Genomic DNA, 24,488 nt, shown 5'->3' on the forward strand with positions numbered 1-24,488 from the left:
GACAGAAAAGGCATAACATAATTTTTTTTTTTTTTTTTTACTTTATATCAACCTCAAGTTGATATAGAGATTTACTGTAAGCGTTAAATAAAAAATAATAATAATTTGACTTATTTTTTTTACATTTTAATGACTGAGACCCTTTATGGTCACCGGGAGCCCTAAATGTTAAAAAATAAAATAAAAAATGCATATATTTTGTTAAGGTTTGAAAATGAAAAATATCAAAATGGCCCCCGCATGCTTACATTTTTCCGTGTACTCATTAAACGATTAATCGAATCAACAGGAAATAAATCAAAGCTTTTTTTCTAATCCAGTGGTTCTCAAACTTTTTTTCACCAAGTACCACCTCGGGGGGGGGGGGAACCTGGCACTCCAAGTACCAGCATTATGGCCAACCTTAAAATACAGTAACGTAGTCAGTCTTAATGTTCATTAAAAACAAGGCTGTGGGTTTTATTTAAGGATATTTTACATGTTTTGGCCACTGTAACATGACACAGTTTGAACAGTAACACTGTGTTTGAATATTTAATTGATTCTTTGGCATAGCACTAGATCAGGGGTGTCCAAACTTTTTCCACTGAGGGCCGCACACTGAAAAATCAAAGCAAGCGGGGGCCATTTTGATATTTTTTATTTTAAAAAACAATACAATATATGTATAAAAAAGATGCATTTAGGCCTCCACTCAGACTTGATCCCGGGGACCCCAAAAGGTTTTGGTCAAAAAAAATATTACAAATGTGTCATTATTTAGTATTATTATTTTTATTATTAGGGTCCGCATGTACCCTGTATAAAGGACTCCCACAGGGAGTCCTTTATACTGGGTACAAAGGAACCTATTGAAATTGTAATGTTTATTTTTATTATTCTTCCGCACCGTTGCGCACTACTTTGCCCCCCTTAACATGCTTCAAAACTCACCAAATTTTACACACACATAGACAAACTGTGACAGCACACTTTAGTCAAAAAACCAAACCCCAAAAATCAAAATTGCGCTCTAGCGCCCCCTAGGAAAAAACAAAAACAAACTGCCTGTAACTCCCACTAGGAAGGTCGTAGAGACATGAAACTAAAACCTGTATGTAGGTCTCACTTAGACCTACAACTCATAATGACACATCCTCGGGCAAAAACCAACAGGAAGTTGGCAATTTCCCATTTTAGACAAACATGTACTAAAAACACTCCTTTTTACGTCTTTGACCTCTAATTTGACCCCCTTAAAATACTTCAAAACTCACCAAACTTCTTAGACACATTGGGACATTTAAATATTGCCATCTGAAAAAAAAACCGAACCCCAAAACTCAAAATTGTGCTCTACATAATTTTTTGCAAAAAACAGAAAAAACTGCTCCTCAGAGCTCCTTAGAGACATGAAACAAATACCTCTATGTAGGTCTCGCATAGACCTACATTTCATAGATTGACATCCTTCAGCAAAAATCAACAGGAAGTTTGCAATCCCTCCTTCAAAACTACATTTTTGTTAAAACCGGTCACCAAACATCAAACATGATCTCCTCTGAGCGCGTTTGTCGTTTCGGCTTCAAACTGCCACAGGAGAGAGATTGAACCCTTCTGATTAAAAGTTGACGACGGCGCTTTGGAAGGTGCTACCGTTTTGATTTTACGAGCCTTCAAAGACCCGCAGCACTAAAGTTGCTCGCTGCTGTGATTTTACACGCCTTCAAAGAAAACAACCACTGTGCCGCGGCACCTAGGAAAAAGACACAGACACAACTTCCTCTAACTCCCAGTACAAATATCGTAGAGACACGAAACAAAAACCTCTATGTAGGTCTCACTCAGGACTACCACTGGACAAAAGTATTGGGACACCTAGGACTAGCACCTGCCAAAATGCGGACCCGACCAACGCTGCTTGCAGCTTTAATTATTATTATTATTATTATTATTCAAGGTTTAAATCTCTAGATCAACATTAGGTCTATCTGTCAATAAAACGCTTTCAAAGTTTTACGTTGTATGCCATTTTTGTCAAGGAAAACCGTGTTTTTTTATGGAAAAAAAAACCAAAATATGCAATATTTTCCCCCCCAAATTTTTTTAAAGTGGAAAATTTGAGATTATGTAATAATTGGAGTCTTAAAAAGGTCAATAACTCATAATAACATTGATTTTAATTCATTATTTTTTTGAGCAATGACACTTAAAAATTTTTTTTAAAAAATCCCACAAATTATTGGGTACTGCTCAGTAAAGTTTAAAAAAATTAATCCAACATTTTTTTTAAACTTTTACCACAATAGTCTCCAAGTCAACTTCAGATCTATCCGTCAATTATAAGTTTTATTGTTGTTTGTGTTTTTTCTTTGTTCGTTTTAGGCCCTTCTTTAAAAAAACTTTTGTTTTTTAAATGGCAACCAAAAAATATGCAACATTTTCCCCCCAAAATATCTCAAAGTGGAATATTTAATGTGAAGTAATTGGAGCCTTGAATAGGTCAATAATTCATGACATTGATTTTGATTCATTATTATTTTTTAAAGAAAGAAACAGCCTGCATGGCAGCTTTGTGTTATTAGAGTAAATAATGCAACATTTTCTTGTTACATTCCACCTGTTTGCTCTTTTATACCACTTTTTATTTTTTTTTTAGAATGTGCCGTGGGGCCGTTAAAAAATTACCTGTGGGCCGCACTTTGGACACCCCTGCACTAGATGGAGCCTGCGTACCAGTTTGAGAATGGCTGTTCTAATCGATTAATCTGCAGCCCCGTTCAGAAGTATTGCTGGTTGGTACGGACAAAATGGCTAATTCACTCAAATACAAATTATTTTACAACCTTTTTATTCATTTTTCTGAATTTTTTTGTAATATTTTGTGTCAGTTAAACCTTCCGTACAACATGTTCATGTCTTTGTAGGGGAGTGAACTTAGGAAATGAGCAGGAGATAATATCCCCAGTCTATTTGAAACATCTACACTATATTGCCAGAAGTATTTGGCCACCCATCCAAATGATCAGAATCAAGGAGAACGGTACATTTCGGACTGCATTGTGCAGAGTGTGAAATTTGGTGGAGGAGGAATTATGGTGTGGGGTTGTTTCTCAGGAGTTGGGCTTGGCCCCTTAGTTTGAATGCTCCAGGATACTGTTGGAAGCATAACCATATTTAAGTGTTACTTCTTTCTAAACTCCTATAGTCATATAAAGAATAGCTAGTATTCTTCCTTCTTTTGAGTCTCATAGTAAGGTGTTGGCCTTCTAGATTGGAATGTGTCAGAGTAGAGATAACTCGGAGTAGTCTAAACAGCAGGTGGGGGGGGGGGGGGCAGGAGAAGGAGGAAGTAGACAGGAGTTCCGGGGTTTTGGTAGACCGATCTGGACCGGGCTAGGAAACGCTTGGGTGCTGGGTTGGTCTCAGGTTTGTCCTCTAAGCTTTGAGAATAAACTACAAAATACCAACTTCTGCCTGGTGATTGAATATAAACATCAGCGTATTGCCATAAAAAGAATCTGGGAGAGACTAGCAATTTGAATTCCCCATTGGAGGAATGCTGGTCAACGCAACAATACCAAAACATTTTTGGACAATTCCACGCCCCCAACCTTGTGAGAACATCCTCTTCCAACATGACTGTGCACAAAGCAAGGTCCATAAAGACATGGATGACAGAGTCTGGTGTGGATTAACTTGACTGGCCTGCACAGAGTCCTGACCGGAACCCGATAGAACAGTGGCCCCCAACCTTTTTGTAGCTGCGGACGCTTGAAAAAATTGATTTATTTTTTTATTTTTATTTTTTTTCCCCATAAAGAAATACAATCATGTGTGCTTACGGACTGTATCCCTGCAGACTGTATTGATCCATATTTATATACAATGTATATATTGTGTTTTTTATGTTGATTTAATAATTTTTTATTTTATTTTTATTTTTTATTTTATTTTATTTTATTTTATTTTATTTTATTTTTTTGTGCGGCCCCGGTGGTTGGGGACCACTGCGACAGAACACCCTTTGGGATGAATTAGAACGGAGACTGAGAGCCAGGCCTTCTCGACCAAACATCCAATGCACTTTGGGAAGAATGGTGGAAAATTCCTATAAACACACTCCGCAGCCTTGTGGACAGCCTTCCCAGAAGAGTTGGAAGCTGTAATAGCTGCGAATGGTGCACCGACGTCATATTGAACCCTATGGGTTAGGAATGGGATGGCACTTCAAGTTCACATGTGGGTCCAGGCAGGTGGCCGAATACTTTTGGCAATATATTGTATGTTATTGTACTCACGATTCATGTCATTTCAAGTTAAACATGAACTGTAACACCGTAAACGCTAAATAAAACCAATGTTTTATGCAATGTTGATTCTAAATAAGATGACAGGAAATAAACATATTAGCATTTTGGAGTTTGTTTTATTAGGGACCAAGTCCCTTTGGGACAGATGACTCTATTGTATTTCTAGCGTTTTATTATTATACCGCCGCCTCTTTGAGCTGTAATTTGACCCCCTTAACATGCTTGAAAATTGTGATTTAATCAAAAAACCAAACTCCAAATTGCGCTCTAGCGCCCCCTAGGAAGAAAACACAGACAAAACTGCCTCTAACTCCCAGTAGGAATGTCGTAGAGACATGAAACAAAAACCTCTATGTAGGTTTCACTTAGACCTATATTTCATACACTGACAACCCCCAGCAAAAATCTACAGGAAGTTTGCAATTCCCCCTTCAAAACAAAAGTTGAGTAAAAACAGTCACCATTTTTTCAAACATTATCTCCTCTGAGCGCGTTTGTCGTGTCGGCTTCAAATCAGCACAGGAGAGAGATTGAACCCTTCTGATTAAAAGTTGATGAAAGAGTTTTAATTACTGCTACGGTTTGGATTTTATGAGCCCTCAAAGTCGGTCCCGTCCATCGCTGCTTGCAGCTTTAATTTAGATTGTAATAGTCAATTTGTTTAGGGAAATAAATATTACTGTAAAAAAAAAAATAGGAGCATTTAAGCTTCCGTCACGCTGAGCACTGCGCTGCTCCTTGCCTTGCCAACGTTGAACTTAACAACGCCACTCATGTCCGGACTGGTGGTCTTCAGGGTCAGCTGGTGGACAGTGTCCTGGCTCTCCAGGCGGACTGAGGGCCCAGGCTGAAGGCCCTCGCCGTTCAGCGTCCAAAACGGGGGTTTGCTTACAGCCACAGAAACCTCACACTGGAAAGACGCCGGTTGGCCTCGCGTTACGTCTACGTCCTCCAGCTCTCGCACCATCACCAGCTCCTGAGCTGCAGAGTAAGACACGTTTTAGCCAGTTAGGGGCACTCGAAAGACTGGAACTCATCTGTACCGGTCTTACCTTCCACCAAGAGTTTGGCTCTAGATGTGTGCTCGCCAACTTCAATGCTATAAGTGCCCTCGTCCTTTAGCGCCACCTGCTGGATGACCAATTTATGGCAGCAACCGTCTGCCAGGATTTCTACCCGATCTAAGGGCTCGAGCCTTTCCTTGCCCCGGTACCAGGTGGCGCTACATCGAGGGGAAGAAACGGTGCATTCCAGGATGACTCGGTGGTTCTCCAAGGCGGTTCTGTCCCGTAATGGTTTGACGATGGACACCGGAAGTTCTAAAGGGAGAGAGGACATTTTGAAGATGTTGACCATGTCACTACCCGATCGGCACTCATTAGAGTAATCAAGTAAAGTATGCACAGATGAGATCAATATCAAAATATGACTTTGAATCACTTTTTGGCAACCACTAAATGGTCGTTTGGGGCAGATTTCAGCTTTTTAAAGGATACTAAAACAGGTAAACAGTAAATACGGATATATGTAATACTGGTATTCCTAGTAAATTATGCACAAATGAGATGTGTCAATATCTAAATATTACTTTGAATTACTTTTTGGCAACCAGTAAGTGGTCGTTTGGGGTAGATTTCAGTTTTTTAAAGGGTAAGTTCAACAAGTTAGCAGTACATTCGGTACTTGATGTTGAAATGTAACACTTCTTAGGGTAATCAAGTAAATTATGCACAGATGAGATCAATATCAAAATATTACTTTGAATCACTTTTTGGCAACCACTAAATGGTCGTTTGGGGCGGATTTCAGCTTTTTAGAGGATACTTAAACAGTAGATTAAATACTTTATTTTAAAATATATGTAATACTGGTAGTCCTAGTAAATTATGCACCAATGAGATGTGTCAATATCAAAATATTACTTTTTGGCAACCAGTGCTCATGATCTTCAGGTGGTCCTGGATGAATTCCTCCAATTTATAGAGTTGTTTGTGGTGGAGTTCAGTTTTTTAAAGGGTAACTTCAACAAGTTAACAGTACATTTGGTACTTTATGTTGAAATGTAACACTCCTTAGGGTAATCTAGTAAATTATGCACAGATCAGATGTGTCAATATCAAAATATTACTTTGAATCACTTTTTGGCAACCACTAAACGGTCGTTTGGGGCAGATTTCAGCTTTTAATGGATACTTAAACAGGTAAACAGTATGGTAAATACTTTATTTTGATAGAAGTAATACTGGTAGTCCTGGTAAATTATGCACAAATCAGATGTGTCAATATCAAACTATTACTTTGAATTACTTTTTGGCAACCAGTAAGTGGTCGTTAGGGGTATATTTCCGTTTTCTAAGGGGCAACTTCAACAAGTTAACAGTTTATTCGGTACTTTATGTTGAAATGTAACACTCCTTAGGGTAATCTAGTAAAGTATGCACAGATCAGATGTGTCAATATCAAAATATTACTTTGAATCACTTTTTGGCAACCACTAAATGGTCGTTTGGGGCAGATTTCAGCTTTTTAAAGGATACTTAAACAGGTAAACAGTACAGTAAATACTTTATTTTGACATGTAATACTGGTAGTCCTGGTAAATTATGCACAAATGAGATGTGTCAATATCAAAATATTACTTTGAATTACTTTTTGGCAAATGTTTGGGGCAGATTTCAGATTTTTAAAGGATAATAAACAGTACAGTAAATAGTTTATTTTAAAATATACGTAATACTGGTAGTCCTAGTAAATTATGCACAAATGAGATGTGTCAATATCAAAATATTACTTTGAATTACTTTTTGGCAACTAGTAAGTGGACGTTTGGGGTAGATTTCAGTTTTTTAAAGGGTAACTTCAACAAGTTAACAGTACATTTGGTACTTTATTTTGATATGTAATACTTATTCTAGTAAATTATGCACAGATGAGATGTGTCAATATCAATATATGACTTTGAATCACTTTTTGGCAACCACTTAATGGACGTTTGGGGCAGATTTCAGCTTTTAAAGGATACTTAAACAGTACAGTTAATACTTTATTTTGATATGTGTAATACTGGTAGTCCTGGTAAATTATGCACAAAAATGAGATGTGTCCATATTAAAATATGACTTTTTGGCAACCAGTAAGTGGTTGTTTGGGGTAGAGTTCAGGTTTTTTTTAAAGGGTAACTTAGTTACAAGTTAACAGTACATTTGGTCCTTTATGTTGAAATGTAACACTCCTTGGGGTATTCTAGTAAATTATGCACATATGAGACCAGTCAATATCAAAATATTGCTTTGAATCACTTTTTGGCAACCAGTAGGTGGTTGTTTGGGGTATATTTCAGTTTTTAAATGATATTTCAAAATGTAAACAGTAGAGTAAACAGATGAGATGTGTCAATGTCAAAACATTACTCTGAATCACTTGTTGGCAACCAATAATTTGACGTTTGGGGCAGATTTAAGCTTTTTAAAGGGTACTTCAACAAGTTAACAGTACATTCGGTACTTTATTTTGATGTGTAATAGTCCTTGGGGTATTCTAATAAACTATGCACAGATGAGATGTGTCAATATCAAAATATTACTTTGAATTACTTTTTGGCAACCAGTAAGTGGTCGCTGGTTTGGGGTAGATTTCCGTTTTTTGAAGGGTAACTTCAACAAGTTAACAGTACATTCGGTACTTTATGTTGAAATGTAACACTCGTTGGGGTATTCTAGTAGCTTATGCACAGATGAGACCTGTCAATATCAAAATATTACTCTGAATCAATTTTTGGCACCCAGTAAGTGGTCGTTTGGGGTAGATTTCAGTTTTTTAAAGGATATTTCAACATGTAAACAGTACAGTAAACATGTCAAAACATTACTCTGAATCACTTGTTGGCAACCAGTAATTGTCTCAATATCAAAATATTACAATTAATCACATTTTGGCAACCATTATGTGGTTGTTTTGGGTAGATTTAAGCTTTTTAAAGGATACTTAAAGTCAATAGTACAGTAAATACTTTATTTTGATATATGTAATAATCCTAAGGGTATTGTAGTAAATTATGCACAGATGAGATGTGTCAATGCCAGGACGTTACTTTAAATTACTTTTTGGCAACCACTAAGTGGTTGTCTTGAGTAAATGTTACCTTCATACGTAAACAGTGCAGTAAACCGATGAGATGTGTCAATATCAACATATTACTTTAAATCACTTTTTGGCAACCACTAAGTGGTTGTTTGGGGCAAGATTTCAGCTTTTTAACGGCTACTTTAACAAGTCAACAGTACAGTGGGTACTTTATTTGAGACGTGTCAATATCAAAACATTACTCTGAATTACTTTTTGGCAACCACGAAGTGGTCGTTTGGAGCAGATTTTTATCTTTTTAAAGGGTACTTCCAACAAGTAAACAGTACAATAAATACTTTTTTTTTTCATATGTGCAATACTCCTAATGGTCTTCTAGTAAATTATGCACAGAGATTTGTCAATGTCAAAATATTACTTTAAATCAGTTTGGCAGGCAAGAATACATTGAATGAAAATGTTATTTTAATGAATACATCCAACCACTTAATTACATTTTTTAGAGGTACACGCGGTAGAAAATGGATGGATGGATGGATGGATGATGTGTATATAAAAGGACAGTTAAAATTGTATGCAGCTTCTAAACAACAAAGAGGTTTTAGCAAATCAACATCGGATCAACAACAGTCCTTTACAATCTCATTAATACATTAGAAAAAGTTGTTGTTTATTTTATTTTTTTATCGAACAAGCATACATTTATAATTCACTCGACATTTAAGGCACTTTTAACAATGGGTGAGGGCGGACCTACGTCACTTCCGCCTACCAATCCCCTAGCAACCGGGAATTCGTTGAAAACAAACCAGCTCACAGCGAACACAGCATTGACAGACAAAGCATTTAATGAGCGTTGTGGCTTGGAAGTCGGCGTTAAATCCTTCATTTACGCATTTTTACTTATTCGCATATCGTGTGAAAAAACGAAAAGGTATTATTTGTGTCAGACTCGTCTCAGTGAACTTTAAAGCTTCTCGGGCTTAGCTTAGCTTGCTAGTTAGCTTAGCCTGCGTGCTACTAAGAAAGAGACGCGGAAGTTATCAACAACAAGATCAAGTGTTAGTGTATAAAATATTGAGAGATTTGAGGGCTACATGTATTGTTTAAGTACAACTGTTCTTCGTTAGGTGTTCTTTGGCCGCCCTGGCTTACGTTTTCCCGGTGGTGTCCATCCAAACGCTGCCTTTGGTATCCTCTCGTTGTCCGGTTTTCGAAAATAGCTAGCTAGGCTATAGACTACATAGCAGGGGTCACCAACCTTTTTGAAACCAAGAGCTACTTCTTGGGTACTGATTAATGCGAAGGGCTACCAGTTTGATACACACTTACATAAATTGCCAGAAATAGCCAATTTGCTCAATTTACCTTTAACTCTATGTTATTATTAATAATTAATGATATTTACTCTAAATTGAACGGTTTAAAAGAGGAGAAAACACGAAAAAAATGACAATTAAATTTTGAAACATAGTTTATCTTCAATTTCAACTCTTTAAAATTCAAAATTCAACCGAAAAAAAGAAGAGAAAAACTAGCTAATTCGAATCTTTTTGAAAAAATACAAAAAATAATTTATGGAACATCATTAGTCATTTTTCCTGATTAAGATTAATTTTAGAATTTTGATGACATGTTTTAAATAGGTTAAAATCCAATCTACACTTTGTTAGAATATATAACAAATTGGACCAAGCTATATTTCTAACAAAGACAAATCATTATTTCTTCTAGATTTTCCAGAACAAAAATTTTAAAAGAAATTCAAAAGACTTTGAAATAAGATTTAAATTTGATTCTACAGATTTTCTAGATTTGCCAGAATAATTGTTTTGAATTTTAATCATAATAACTTTGAAGAAATATTTGACAAATCTTCTTCGTCGAAAAAACAGAAGCTAAAATGAAGAATTAAATTAAAATGTGTTTATTATTCTTTACAATAAAAAAAAAAAAATTACTTGAACGTTGATTTAAATTGTCAGGAAAGAAGAGGAAGGAATTTAAAAGGTAAAAAGGTGTGTGTGTTTAAAAATCCTAAAATCATTTTTAGGGTTGTATTTTTTCTCTAAAATTGTCTTTCTGAAAGTTATAAGAAGCAAAGTAAAAAAATTAAAGAATTTATTTAAACAAGTGAAGACCAAGTCTTTAAAATATTTTCTTGGATATTCAAATTCTATTTGAGTTTTGTCTCTCTTAGAATTAAAAATGTCAGGCAAAGCGAGACCAGCTTGCTAGTAAATAAATACAATTTAAAAAATAGAGGCAGCTCACTGGTAAGTGCTGCTATTTGAGCTATTTTCAGAACAGGCCAGCGGGCTACTCATCTGGTCCTTACGGGCTACCTGGTGCCCGCGGGCACCGCGTTGGTGACCCCTGCTATATAGTATATACCGCATGTTATTTTTGTACAACAACAACTTCAGCTGTCGAACGTTATAAGGTACAAATTCAACAAGTACAACATTAGCACGGACGGTATAGCCAAGTTGTGGTTAAGAAGGTGGATTTTTGTTCCTTATATTTACCAGAAACGAAGTGATCCAAACACACGACCCGGGGGGACTCCAGTGAGAACCGTCCTCGTTTTCCCGGTGTAAAGCTGCGAGCCATTTGTCTCGTCTCTGTGGGCTTTTATCACGCTTTGGCAGAACAAAATACAACCTTTGTTTTCCCTGTTTCCAGTTGTGGTTAGCACAACCAAAAACAACACAGTTTTTCGGCATTTTGGAGGCAGAATGACGGGTTTAACCAGCGTAGGTCGACAGGTTAAAGAGTAATGGCAACGGTTTGTTTTCAACGCCAGTCTCGTTGCTGTGGCTCGAATAACCCGTATGTAGCTCAGTTGCCCGGATGTCGGCCCTCACCCATAAGGCAAGAAAACAAAAGCAAATACAGATAGAGTATTCAATATTAATAAATAATAATAATATTTTTTAATATTTTTTTAAGACAAAAAGGGCTACCTAAATCACTTTAAATGTTTTTTAACAAAGATATCGATTTATTAGTAATGATTTGGTGTTCCGTTTTGTTTTCTTCCGGTATCGTCGTCGCATTCGCCAGTGCCTCAACCAATGAGATGAGCCGAATTCTGTGACGTATTGGTCACGTGTGAGGGTGCCGTCACTTCTTTGGAGCAGGTAAAGGCTGCCACTTTTACCGTGAAATGCAATATTAAAGCGACCTTTCATGCAATAACTCAATTGACACGTTTTGATTTAAACGGTCGAACGGTACAAACTTCGTCCATTTTACAGATCGATAACGGACGCGTACTTTTGTTACTAAAACTAAACACGGGGCGATTCCGTTATTCGAGGCAACGTTTGGCAACCCTACCTGTAACTTTCCTGACCCGATACGGGTCCACGCTTCTAAGTGCCGCTGTCCCACGAAGCCTTTATTGCGCTTGCTTTGTCTTTGCGTCACATACACAACGTGACGTGGAATATCGTGAGCGACCCTAACCGCCACAAAACGCCGTGACACAGAGATGTGGCTTTCGCGAACGATTGGGGTCTTTTGAACGGCTCTTTCAAAGTGAAGGATGAGAGCCGACTGGCAACCGGACTAGAAAATGAGCCAGAGTAAAAGGAAAATATATTTATTTTTAATTGTTTTTATTTTTAATGTGGATTATTTTTATTTGGTTTCACTTTTCTGGTTCATTGTTCTGAAGTAGTTTGGGTATTTTTTATTCGTATTTATTATTTATGTATTTTTCCCGCATTGTTAAAATGCTCCAATGCGGCAAAGTAGTTTTTTCGGTGAGTGACGTCTCTGTCAAAGCATGGGGGTATGGCACCATCTTATGGAATGTTTACAATTAAAAAGACAACAAAAATGAATGTATATTTAATATTAAGATTTAAAGCATGGGGGTATGGCACCATCTTATGGAATGTTTACAATTAAAAAGACAACAAAAATGAATGTATATTTAATATTAAGATTTAAAGCATGGGGGTATGGCACCATCTTATGGAATGTTTACAATTAAAAACACAACAAAAATGAATGTATATTTAATATTAAGATTTAAGTTATTCGGATCAACATATTCACCATAACTCTGTGGTTCTCAAACTTGTTTCATGAAGTACCACCTCAGAAAACACTTGGCTCTCCAAGTACCACCATAATGACCGACGTTAGAGAAGTGACACAGTCACAATATATGTCACCTTGAAGGCTCCAGCCGGTTTTGTAAATTACATGTCAACCCAACCAGGATTCGAACCCAGCACCCTTCAACCCGAGTCAACAGTCTCAACCACTGGGCTATCCTGGGTCTTGTGGAGTGTATATATTTTTTCATGCACAAATGTAATCGAGGACTCCTGGCTCAGTAAAGTATGATGAGGTAGAACAAAATACCATCAACCAGAGTGGGGTTTGAACCCAGTACCTTTCATTCCGAGTCAACTGTCTTAACCCCTGGTCTATCCTGGGTCTTGTGAAGAAAAGATTGTGTTCCATACACAAATGAAATCGAGGACTCCTGGTTCAGTAAAGTATGATGAGGTGGAACAAAATGCTGTCAACTAGAGTGGGGTTCGAACCCAGTACCTTTCATTCCAAGTCAGCAGTCTTAACCACTGAGCTATCCTGGGTATTGTGAAGAAAAGATTGTGTTCCATACACAAATGTAATCGAGGACTCCTGGTTCAGTAAAGTATGATGAGGTGGAACAAAATGCTGTCAACTAGAGTGGGGTTCGAACCCAGTACCTCTCATTCCAAGTCAGCAGTCTTAACCACTGAGCTATCCTTGGTCTTGTCAAGAGTAGATTTCTTTCCATACACAAATGTTATCTACGCCCCCTGGCTCACTAAAGTATGATGAGGTGGAACAAAATACTGCCAACCGGAGTGGGGTTCGAACCCAGCACCTTTCGTTCTAATTCAACAGTCTTAACCACTGGGCTGTCGTCAGTCTTGTGTAGATAAGATTTTGGTCCGTACACAAATGTAATAGAGGACTCCTGGCTCAGTAAAATATGATGAGGTGGAACTAAATACTGTCAAATACAGTAGCGTAGTAGGCCTTAATATTTATTAAACCTGAGTTATCCTGGGTCTTGTGGAGAGTATATATATTTTTCATACACAAATATAATCGAGGACTCCTGGCTCAGTAAAGTATGATGAGGTTTTTGATTGATTGATTGAAACTTTTATTAGTAGATTGCACAGTTCAGTACATATTCCGTACAATTGACCACTAAATGGTAACACCCGAATAAGTTTTTCAACTTGTTTAAGTCGGGGTCCACGTAATCAATTCATGGTAGAACAAAATACCATCAACCAGAGTGGGGTTTGAACCCAGTACCTTTCATTCCGAGTCAGCAGTCTTAACCCCTGGCCTATCCTGGGTCTTGTGAAGAAAAGATTGTGTTCCATACACAAATGTAATCGAGGACTCCTGGTTCAGTAAAGTATGATGAGGTGGAACAAAATGCTGTCAAGTAGAGTGGGGTTCGAACCCAGTACCTCTCATTCCAAGTCAGCAGTCTTAACCACTGAGCTATCCTTGGTTTTGTGAAGAGTAGATTTATTTCCATACACAAATTTTATCTACGACCCCTGGCTCACTAAAGTATGATGAGGTGGAACAAAATACTGCCAACCGGAGTGGGGTTTGAACCCAGTACCTTTCGTTCTAATTCAACAGTCTTAACCACTGGGCTGTCGTCAGTCTTGTGTAGATAAGATTTTGGTCCATACACAAATGTAATCGAGGATGATGAGGTGGAACTAAATACTGTCAAATACAGTCGCGTAGTAGGCCTTAATATTTATTGAAACTAGGCAGAGGTTTTATTTAACAAATACACTTATTATTTGTGGCCCCTGTGACAATGCACACAGTTTGAACAGTGACACTGTGTTTGAATATTCAAGTGATCCTTTGGCATACCGCTAGGTTCAGCAACCCGTGTTGTTTTGCTATGGTTTCTGTCGGAGGACAAACATGACACAAACCTTCTTAATTGTTAGAAATCCCACTGTTTATGTTATGCATGCTTCACTGATGAGAGTATTTGGCAAACACCGTTTTTGTCCTACTAATTTCAGCGATCCTCGAACTCCCCGTAGTTTGCTTAACATGTGCAACTTTCTCCGACGCTGCCACTGAAAGACGTGTTTTATGCCACTCCTTCTTTGTCTCGTTTTTTGTCCACCAAACGTTTTATACTGTGCGTGAATGCACAGGCATATATCAGGCATATTTGGTCAATGTGTGACTGCAAGCTAATCCATGCTAACATGCTATTTAAGGTAGCTGTATGTACATATTGCATCATTTTGCCTTGTTTGTAGGTATATTTGAGCTCATTTAATTGTCTTTAATTATGTCCTCTATTTAATTTATATGTGCATTTCTCATGACACATTATCTGTATGTAATATTGGCTGCATTTCTGATAGTTGTTTGTGTGCCATGTTGTTCCAGACCCCAGCAAACGTAACCCACCTTGCATAGATTGTTATAAATCCATTCGAAGAAGACAGCCCGCCATTTCCTTTAACTTGAACACACACATCTTTACCTTTTGGCCATTCTAAAACAGTCATTTCCTGGAGTTATCTCATCCCCTGAGAAGGCTCCGTTTTACTAATGTTTTCCAACGTTGTAAAAATGTGTACAATAAATATTACATTTCAACATTTTTGTCAACGAAGATTTGTGTCAGCCTGCGACACATAGTCATTTTGATAGTAGGCTAATATAGACACTTATATCACGTGTTGACTTCATTATATCACTTATAGAAGGCTTTTAATTTTTTGCGGTTCCAGACTGATTATTATTTGTATTTTTGGTCCAATATGGCTCTTACAACATTTTGGGTTGCCGACCCCTGCTCTAGATGAAGCCTGCGTACCACAATTGGAGAATCACTGGCAAAATGATGGTTTCTTTGATAAATAAAAAAAAAAAAAATATATATATATATACAGTGTTTCCCATAAACTGCCAAGATACCTGTGGCGGTGGGGGCGTGGTTATGGGAGTGGCTATGGGCGTGGTCACCATGGCATCATCGAGTAATTTGCATAAATTACTACAATGATATGATTTTCTCTAAAAAGGCTAAAAAAATGTATACTTACTAATTAATAATAACAGTTTTGTTTTAAACGTCCATCCATCCATCCATCCATTTTACAATATTATTACAACACTTTATATACATATTTATATACAGATTTCAATAAGTTATTCACTGAAATATATTTATTAATTGTGGTTCTTACAAAAAATATATCTTATGAAATATAAAAGCTAAAATGTCTCATAAAGCTCTGCCCCTTTAATTAGTGCATACTAAATAATGTAACTTTAGCCTATTACTACAACCATATTATTTACCAGCAACATAAAGTGAAACAGAGGCAGAGGTGTCCTGCCACAGTCAGTAACAAATAAACAGAAAACAGTAGTGGTGGTAGATAGACACAGAGCTTCATCAAACATCTGATCCACTGAACAAAGAGCTCCAAAAATCTTGAACTTTAGACTGCCATCAGTTTTACTCCCTACACTTAACCATGTGTTTCCTACTGCCTGCAGACTTTGCACCCTTTGTTATATACACATGTTGTGTTTCTAATATAAATACATTTAATAAAGTCAAATACAAATAAGGCAACAAGAGAAGTATCCTACACTTCTCTTTTCTAAAGTAAATCTGAACAGCCGATATGGGCATCTACATCAACTATATGATTTGCCTGAGAAGCTGGAGAGGACAACAAAAATTTTTTTTTTTTTTTTTTTTTAAATTTTTTTAAATTTTTTATTTTTATTTTTTTTATTTATTTTTTTTTAAAATTTGTGGCGGACGTAATTCTTTTGTGGCGGGCCGCCACAAATAAATGAATGTGTGGGAAACACTGATATATAATAATGAACATGCAATTTGAACGGCTCTTTGAAAGGAATGGCTACACAAAATCCGGCTCCCTTCAAAGAGCCATAAATTCCATCTCTGGAATGGAAACTGTCAACACTTGCATATAAACACTCGACGTATAATACACTGACTGTCCGAGCAACTGTACCTTCTACTTCCAGGTAAGCTGTAGATTCAACAGCTCTGCTCACAAAGCGTATTTCTCCAGCATCTTCAGCTTTTACGCTGCACATCAGCAGGAAGTGTTTGGTGCCTAAAAGACAAAAACAGTTGGCTTTTGCAAAAGGAATGTAGGACTTTTAATTCTAACTGCATCTTGGTCAACACCAGAGGGTGCACTGCAAAAACTGAAATCTAAGTAAGATGAAATATCTCAAATAAGGGTGATATTTGCTTATTTTCTGTCTGATAAGATAATTCTTCTCACTAAACAGATTTTATGTTAGTGTTTTACTTGTTTTAAGGGTTTTGGTCCTAAATGATGTCAGTAAGATATTACAGCTTGTTGCTGAGATTTGATGACCTATATTGAGTAAAACATGCTTGAAACTAGAATATCAACTGTTGCAAAGCTGTGTCATCAACACTCACAAGTATAAAACTACTTTTTTAAAGTCATCATTTCTTATTTCAAGCTTGAAAAAAAAATCATGATTTCAACACAATTGTCTCATAGTTAAAACAGATGACAGCCAAATGGACTTTGCTGTTTTATTTTCAATGAAACAATATAAAATATGTACTCATATAGTAGTACAGTTGGCACAGTACAGTAAACTGACAGTTAATATTTAAACATTTAACATTTCAAAACAATTTTGAATAGAAATAGTTCATGCACATTCAGATAAATTCCTCAAAATTACAATTACATTTTTTTTTGTCCGGGCTGTATATATGCGCACTAATTGACTGAAAGAGCACGCACTTGGCGCGATGATGTCATGTTATCCATGGAAAAATGCATTTTTAGACAATATGATTTGCCTGAGCGGCTAGGAGACCCCGAGAGTAACAAGCGCTTGCCTTGTTGCCTTTCCATTAACAACAATAAATTAGTTTTTAGTATAAGTTTGCTGGTTTCAAGAAATGTAAAAAAAAAAAATTAAAAAAAAAAAAAAAAAATGTAATGCTGAGCGCATATCATTATGTCAAGATAATGGCACTAGCATTTACTTCATTTAAGAATATTTTTCAACATATTGAGCAAAAAGGTCTCTTTTTTTTCTACCAAGAAAGTGCACTTGTTATTAGTGAGAATATACTTATTTTAAGGTATTTTGGGGTTCATTGAGTTTAGCTAATTTTACTTGTTTTGGAAAGTCTTGACAAGCCAAATTTTCTTGTTCTATTGGCAGATAATTTTGCTTAGTTCGAATAAAATACCCCTAATTTTTGTATTATTTTTTCTTGCTTTTGAACACTGACTTTTTGCAGTGTGGCATTATAAATACTTTTGAAAATAGGTAAAATCTACACTATATTGCAGCCTCCTGCAATAACGATCAGTGACATAGGATTTGGTGAGTAAATGATAACACAACCATTTTATAACGGGTTAAAAGTACATGGTCACATTGCATCATTTCCGTTTATATATTTTTCTTAACACTATTACTAATCTACTTGCTAATTTACTGTTAATAGCTGGTTACTTTCTATTCAATCTACATTTCTGTTCAAATAAACTAAGCCAGGCTTGTCAAACGCACGGTCCGAGGGCCGGATCAGGCCCGCGAACAGGTTTTATTCAGCCCGCGGGATGAGTTTGCTAAGTATAAAAATGAACCTGAAATGTTTGAATGAAAGCTAGCACCAGTGGCAAACACTTTTTTGGAACATCCCACAGGTGAACAGGCTAATTGGGAACAGGTGGGTGCCATGATTGGGTATAAAAGCAGCTTCCATGAAATGCTCAGTCATTCACAAACAAGGACGGGGCGAGGGGTCACCACTTTGTCAACAAATGCGCGAGGAAATTGTCGAACAGTTTAAAGAACAACATTTCTCAACCAGCTATTGCGAGGAATTTCGGGATTTCACCATCTACGGTCCGTAATATCATCAAATGGTTCAAAACATTGGCTTAACGGCGACATTCTGCACTCGGCCATTGACTAATTGACTGAAATTGACTAGTAATCTCTCCCGTATCTCTCTCTGAACCATCTTGAATACGTTGGACAGGACGAACCGTAGCCACAAAAGGAACGATCTCTGCGTGATGCTGCTATTTTAATAGAAATCTGAGCAGGGCCGGCCCGTGGCATAGGCCGTATAGGCAAATGCTAAGGGCGCCGTCCATCAGGGGGCGCCACGCCAGTGGCACAAATGTTTATTATCAAATGTCTATTATTTCTAAATACATAAAATAATCCCACGTTAATTAAAATGCAAAGTAAAGCCTATTTAATAGAAATATTATTTGTAACAACATTACGCCCCCCTCCCCCGGCACGGTGCGCCCCCTCCCTTCCCGTATCATGACTCTTTTTGGATGTCACCACATAAAAAAATCAACACAAGATGTCAAAACGGCCAAAACTGTCAGGTACCCAGGGGAGAAAAGAAGAGGAGAAACGAGAAAAAGACAGAGGTAGCAGGTAGGCAACGTTAGCCTACATGAAATTATTTGTCTGTTACAGAATGTGATAGTATACCTCACCTGTCTTTTTAGCATTAAGCTAATGTTACATGATTCGGCAATTGCTAATCAATAAATAGCTAGTTTTGTTTTAACGTCGGGTTAATATTGTGGAGGGGGCTAAATTGTTATGGAAAATAATAATGTAACGTTAGGTAATTACAGTACTCCCTGGTGTACAGTAATTTGTAAGTCATTCCAGTTAATGCAATATTAAAAAGCACAAATAGAGAACTCTGTAGGATCCCCTTTTTTTGTAATATAGTTGTTAAAGTCATACTGGTTTGATATCTTGTTTTGTGCAGTGCCTTATTTATATTGTATTTTTAATTTATTTTATGCAACTTGTTGGCACGTTTTATTTTGTGTTTATGTATGTAAAAAATATTGTATTTCATATATTCATTTTTTATTTTTTGTATTCATTTATTTATCCATATTTTTTTTTATCTTGTTAACTATTCTGATTGTTAATTTGCTTTCTTTAAGTAAAAAAAAAAGGTCAAAGACAAAGCTATTCGGTTTCTTGTGAGTATATACACTTCACTGCCGATGTGGGGGGGGGCGCCACCTAAAATCTTGCCTAGGGCGCCAGATTGGTTAGGGCCGGGCCTGAATCTGAGAAATATGTGATGGTGCAAAGTGACCTTCTGTGCGGGTCTTGATGGTGCAGGTGGGCCGAATCTTGTGGCCGTCCTTATACCACTCTCCGCTCACGTCCTCTCGGGAAACCTCACACATAAAGACTGCGTTCTGGTCCTCCTGAATGTAAAGATCCTCCAGATCCCGCACAATGGTCAGCTCATGCTCTGCGAGTGAAATAAAGCAGTTCAGGTTGCACGGAACGATCAGAATGTATAGTACGCTGCTACGTACATTCAGGGACATACTGTATTTATTTGATCCTCTGATATATTTTTTTAACATCTACCTGCTTCCAAAGACATGAACAGTCATACGGTGACTTTTACCTTAACACACAGCGAATATCACCACAAAACCCAGATAAGAACATTAAGGAAAAGTTATGATACATGTATTTGTATTTGATTACCGTATTTTTCGGACTATAAAGCGGACTTAAAATCCTTTCATTGGTGCGCCTAATATACGGAATAATTGCGGTTGTGCTGACCGACCTCAAAGCTATTTTATTTGGTACATGGTGAAATGATAAGTGTGACCAGTAGATGGCAGTCACACATAAGAGATACGGGTAGACTGCAATATGACTGAAGTAAACAACACCAACATTGTGTATGTTCTGTTGAAAATACAGAACATGTACACACGTCGCTCAAAAATCTATCAAAATGTTTCAGTACGACTTTGGTAAGTTTTGAAGCCACACCGCTTGATGGATTGTACGGTGCTTCATCATACGAATATTATTATGGTGTGTGTATAATGTAAGACATATTATCTGCCGTTTTTTTGGTAATGTTATGCAAAAGCAACTTTTCTTACCTTCTGGTACCTGCTGATCTGCATTTGGGATCTGCATGAGTCCTAAAAATGTTTGCGCGTCCGCCATTGTAGTCTGTGCTGACACCTTAGTCCAGGGGTGGGCAATTAATTTTTACCGGGGGCCGCATGAGCAACCCGAGCACTGCTGGAGGGCCACATCGACAATATTCCAATTAAATTTTGCTCAATATTATTTTTTATATATACAGTAAGATTAATAATAATAATAATAATAATAATAATACTTTCATTTAACCTAACTTAACTTTATACCAAAAGCACTGCTTTGGAAATCATGTGTAGCCCTTTCAGAGATCACATTTAGTTCCCCTTAAACATCCTCATGTTGCACAATGAAATGTAAGCATAGGATGAAGTGTGCATTCCTGTAACTTTCTCTAGTAACAGCATTCCATGATTAATATAAATAAATTAACATTAATAATAAATGACAGTAGAATAAGCACACGTATGACTGAGGAGTCATAGTGTGTGGTGTTTGAGTTGTCCGACTTTTTGTGTGGCCATAAACGCACCAGTGGCTTCGTGCTATGCGTTTGGTGACAGATGACAAGTTGGTTTTGGCCTGGTTTGTACGGCAGAAAATGACTAGTTTTTCGAGATAGAAGTTTTTTATTCGTGTTTTGGTGTGGTTATGGCCGAATATAAACAGTTTTGCTCAATAAAGTGATCTATATAATTCCTGGCTCGAAGCATCTCGATAGACGTTACAATAATTGAACGGTGTTCAATTGAACGGTGTTGACGAACACCGTTAGGGCCGCTTGTTGTCACTGTCACTCAAAGTTGCATTGCAAAATTACACAGAATAAATGTGTTTATTTTGTTTAGAATTCAGATGGGTTTGATTTGGTGCGCGGCATATATTTGCTGTGCGCAGAGGACGCTTGAGCAGTGCGCAATTGCGTAGGGGCGCACCTTAGAGGGAACGTTGCTTGGCAGTCCATGTCTTGTTGGAAACACGCCATTCGTCATCAACTTTTCTCTTTTTAGAGTCTCAGGTGTAAACCGTGCATCACTTGACGCTGTGCACCTTCACTCACAGGTTACACACGGACATACGCCCATAAATAACACTTTTCAAAATAAAAGCAGCACAGTTGTATTGCGCGCACGACATAGATGTTTTTTCAACTTTATTTTGTAATTTGTGATTGCAGCTGTTCACATTCACTCACAATCACGCACGCGCATACGTCCACATGGAAGTAATACAAATAACGCTTTTCAAAACAAAAGCAGCACCGTTGTATTGCACACTCGACATAGATACTTTTTAAAATGTATTTTGTAATTTATGATTGGCCTCACGCGGGCCGAACAGGGACGCACAAAGGGCCGAATGTGGCCCGCGGGCCGCAGAATGCCCAGGTCTGCCTTAGTCGATAAGCTCCTTCTTTTTCTCTATCTTCTTGTTATGGGACATTCATCCTCCGCTGTTGCCATTTCTAATATAAAGTAGTGTTAAGTTCTTACTTATATCTGTCAGTAAACTCGCCATGATAGCGCTAAAACATACCGGTGTAGTGACTTTACATTATTCACCCAAGGAACTTTAGTTTAATTAGAGAGTTCTGGTCGGGCGGTTTTTCACGGGACACATTTGAGCCACGGATGAGGAGATGCTGCTCCGTTATTGATTGAAGTAAAGTCTGAATGTCATTAAAACAGTTAGCGCCATCTTTTGACACTTCTTCCACTCCCGTCCTTGCACGCTACACCGCTACAACAAAGATGACGGAGAAAAGACGCTGCCGAAGGTGAGCCACGTAAATAAGACCGCCCACAAAACGGCGCATCCTGAAGCGACTGTCAGAAAGCGGCTTGAAGATGACCTGTAAAATATAATCTATGCAACGTTTTGACCAAAGAACTACCAATACATGTTATGTAGACCACATGGAAGTGTTTTCCATTTAGAAAAAAAAAAAAAAGACCCCTTTAATGCGCCCTATAATCCGGTGCACCTTTTGTATGAAAATACATCTGACTAGACCCGCTCATCGGCAGTGCGCCTTATAATTCTGGAAAATACGATAAGTAAAATGTCAATTCCCCAAAAATTGTGCCTCACTGCTTAGTGGAACAGAGAGGTCAAAAGTTTCCTCTAGTTGGGTTGCTAACTTCTCATGGAGGATTTTGGTCAACTCATATTTACAGGTTCTGGCCAAGTCCTGCAATTTTTGAGGCTGTCACTAGAAAACTGGAAGTTTGAAGTTTCAGATCCCTCCACAGATTTAAAGGGATAAAGGTCAAGAGACTGGCTAAGCCACTCCTTTGTTGCCTGGGGTCACTGTCATGTTGGAAGACCCATTCATGAACCATCTTAGCATTATGACTCGTGCCAGAAGGTTCTTGTCGAAGATTCTATGGCAGTGGTTCTTAACCTTGTTGGAGGTACTGAACCCCACCAATTTCATATGCGCATTCACCGAACCCGAACCGTAATCATAAAATGATGTTATTATATTAAAGAAATACTAATAAAGATATATTTTACAAACGGAAAGTTACAGGAATGTACACATGATCCCATGTTTACATCTCATTGTGCAACATGTGAATGTTTTAGTGGGAACTAAATGCGATATCTGAAAGGGGCACACATTATTTCGAAAGTAGGACCCCACACCCAGACATATAATACTAGTACACAGCTCATGAAAAACAATATGTTATAGTCATTGTAAGTGGGCCAAAACACCTATATTAGAAAATAATTTCATGGAAATGACTGCTGTCATTTGATTCCAATAATAAAACATTGAACTTGTTATTTAGTCAGGTGTGACCACAGTGCATGTGCACGTTTGACGTCGCTCACAGGTGCTCCACATGAATGCTCAAGGAGTTTTTGCGTTTGTACACATATGGAAAATTAGAGGGAACATTGTTTGGGGGTATCCATAATACGCCGACAGGGAGAAGTTTTTATTTACACGATGAGTCGGGCGTGTCTTGACCTCTGCGGCGGAGGCTCTGCCGAACCCCTGAGGCAGACTCACCGAACCCCTAGGGTTTGATGGAACCCAGGTTAAGAACCACTGGTCTATGGTATATTACCCTGTTCAAACTCGCAGCAGAGAAACAGACCCTAAGCGGCATGTTTCTAACCTGCCGTTTGACATTAATATGTTTGGGGTAATCAACATTTGTCTGCCTTTTAAACACAGCGACTCAAGTTGATGCCAAACAGCTTACATTTTTACAGTTTGAATTTACCGTAAATTCCGTACTGCAAGCCGCTACTTTTTTCTGCACTTTGTACCCTGCAGCTTATAAAACAGTGCAGCTAATTTTTGGATTTTTCTTAAAATAATTAAAAATTCCATCTTTTAAGCACTTTTGTACTTTCAACCAGGAGTCCGTCTTGTAGTCATCCATAGCATTTCTACTCGTATGTAATCTTCATCAGTCACTCCAAAAAACGTATGTACGTTTTACAATACAACTAAAACTATTTATACTCACTAAAACATCCTATGTGTGATGTTTGTAGGAGTGTTATTATTGTAATGAAGCTAGGGTCCTTAACATTAACTAATATGCTAACATGTTTACAAGTGTCTGTGTTAGTATTATTTACTTACAATGGCATTCTTTTTGTATTGTTTCAGTTCCACAAATTCCCCAGTAAAGTCACCAACACATCACTGTGGAATTATTGAGTATGTCTAGCTGATCGGAGAGCTAGCTTTCACAGCTGCAGGGTCCATGACAATGACTATTTGAAGAGCTGTTTTACTGTTTGGAAACAATTACGGTATGTAAGTAAACATTTACAATATCTTTCTATGTAAATAACTGATTTCACAACATATACATCTGCGGCTTATAGTCCGGTGCGGCTGATATATGTGGGAAAAAATAAAACATTTTGTGCGTGAGGGTAATATATACATATATATATATATGTATTTTGTCAACAACTGTATGTGTGTAACGTATTTCTTGTGCTGAGCAATCATAAAACGGCTGAGAAGACGCACTGGCTGAGGCTCGCAGTAATCCCGCCTCCTGGTGGATAATGCACCCCCGCCGTAGAATGCACCGC

The 24,488-nt window shown here is 37.6% G+C and overlaps 1 protein-coding gene across 1 annotated transcript in view; it reads right to left on the minus strand.

Annotated features, from left to right (window-relative positions):
* Window positions 1–189: 189 nt before the first annotated feature.
* The window catches only part of obsl1a (obscurin like cytoskeletal adaptor 1a), a 36,498-nt gene continuing 12,199 nt past the window's right edge, over window positions 190–24,488 (minus strand). Inside the window, exons 22-25 of the mRNA XM_062062898.1 lie at window positions 19,594–19,755; window positions 16,451–16,555; window positions 5,345–5,611; window positions 190–5,273 (exon numbers count right to left, since the gene is read on the minus strand). Coding sequence (XP_061918882.1) covers window positions 4,996–5,273; window positions 5,345–5,611; window positions 16,451–16,555; window positions 19,594–19,755 — 812 coding nt within the window. The 3' untranslated portion in view covers window positions 190–4,995. The remainder of the gene's footprint in view (window positions 5,274–5,344; window positions 5,612–16,450; window positions 16,556–19,593; window positions 19,756–24,488) is intronic.

This window comes from Entelurus aequoreus, linkage group LG01 (genome assembly GCF_033978785.1).
Source record: "Entelurus aequoreus isolate RoL-2023_Sb linkage group LG01, RoL_Eaeq_v1.1, whole genome shotgun sequence".
NCBI lineage: Eukaryota > Metazoa > Chordata > Actinopteri > Syngnathiformes > Syngnathidae > Entelurus > Entelurus aequoreus.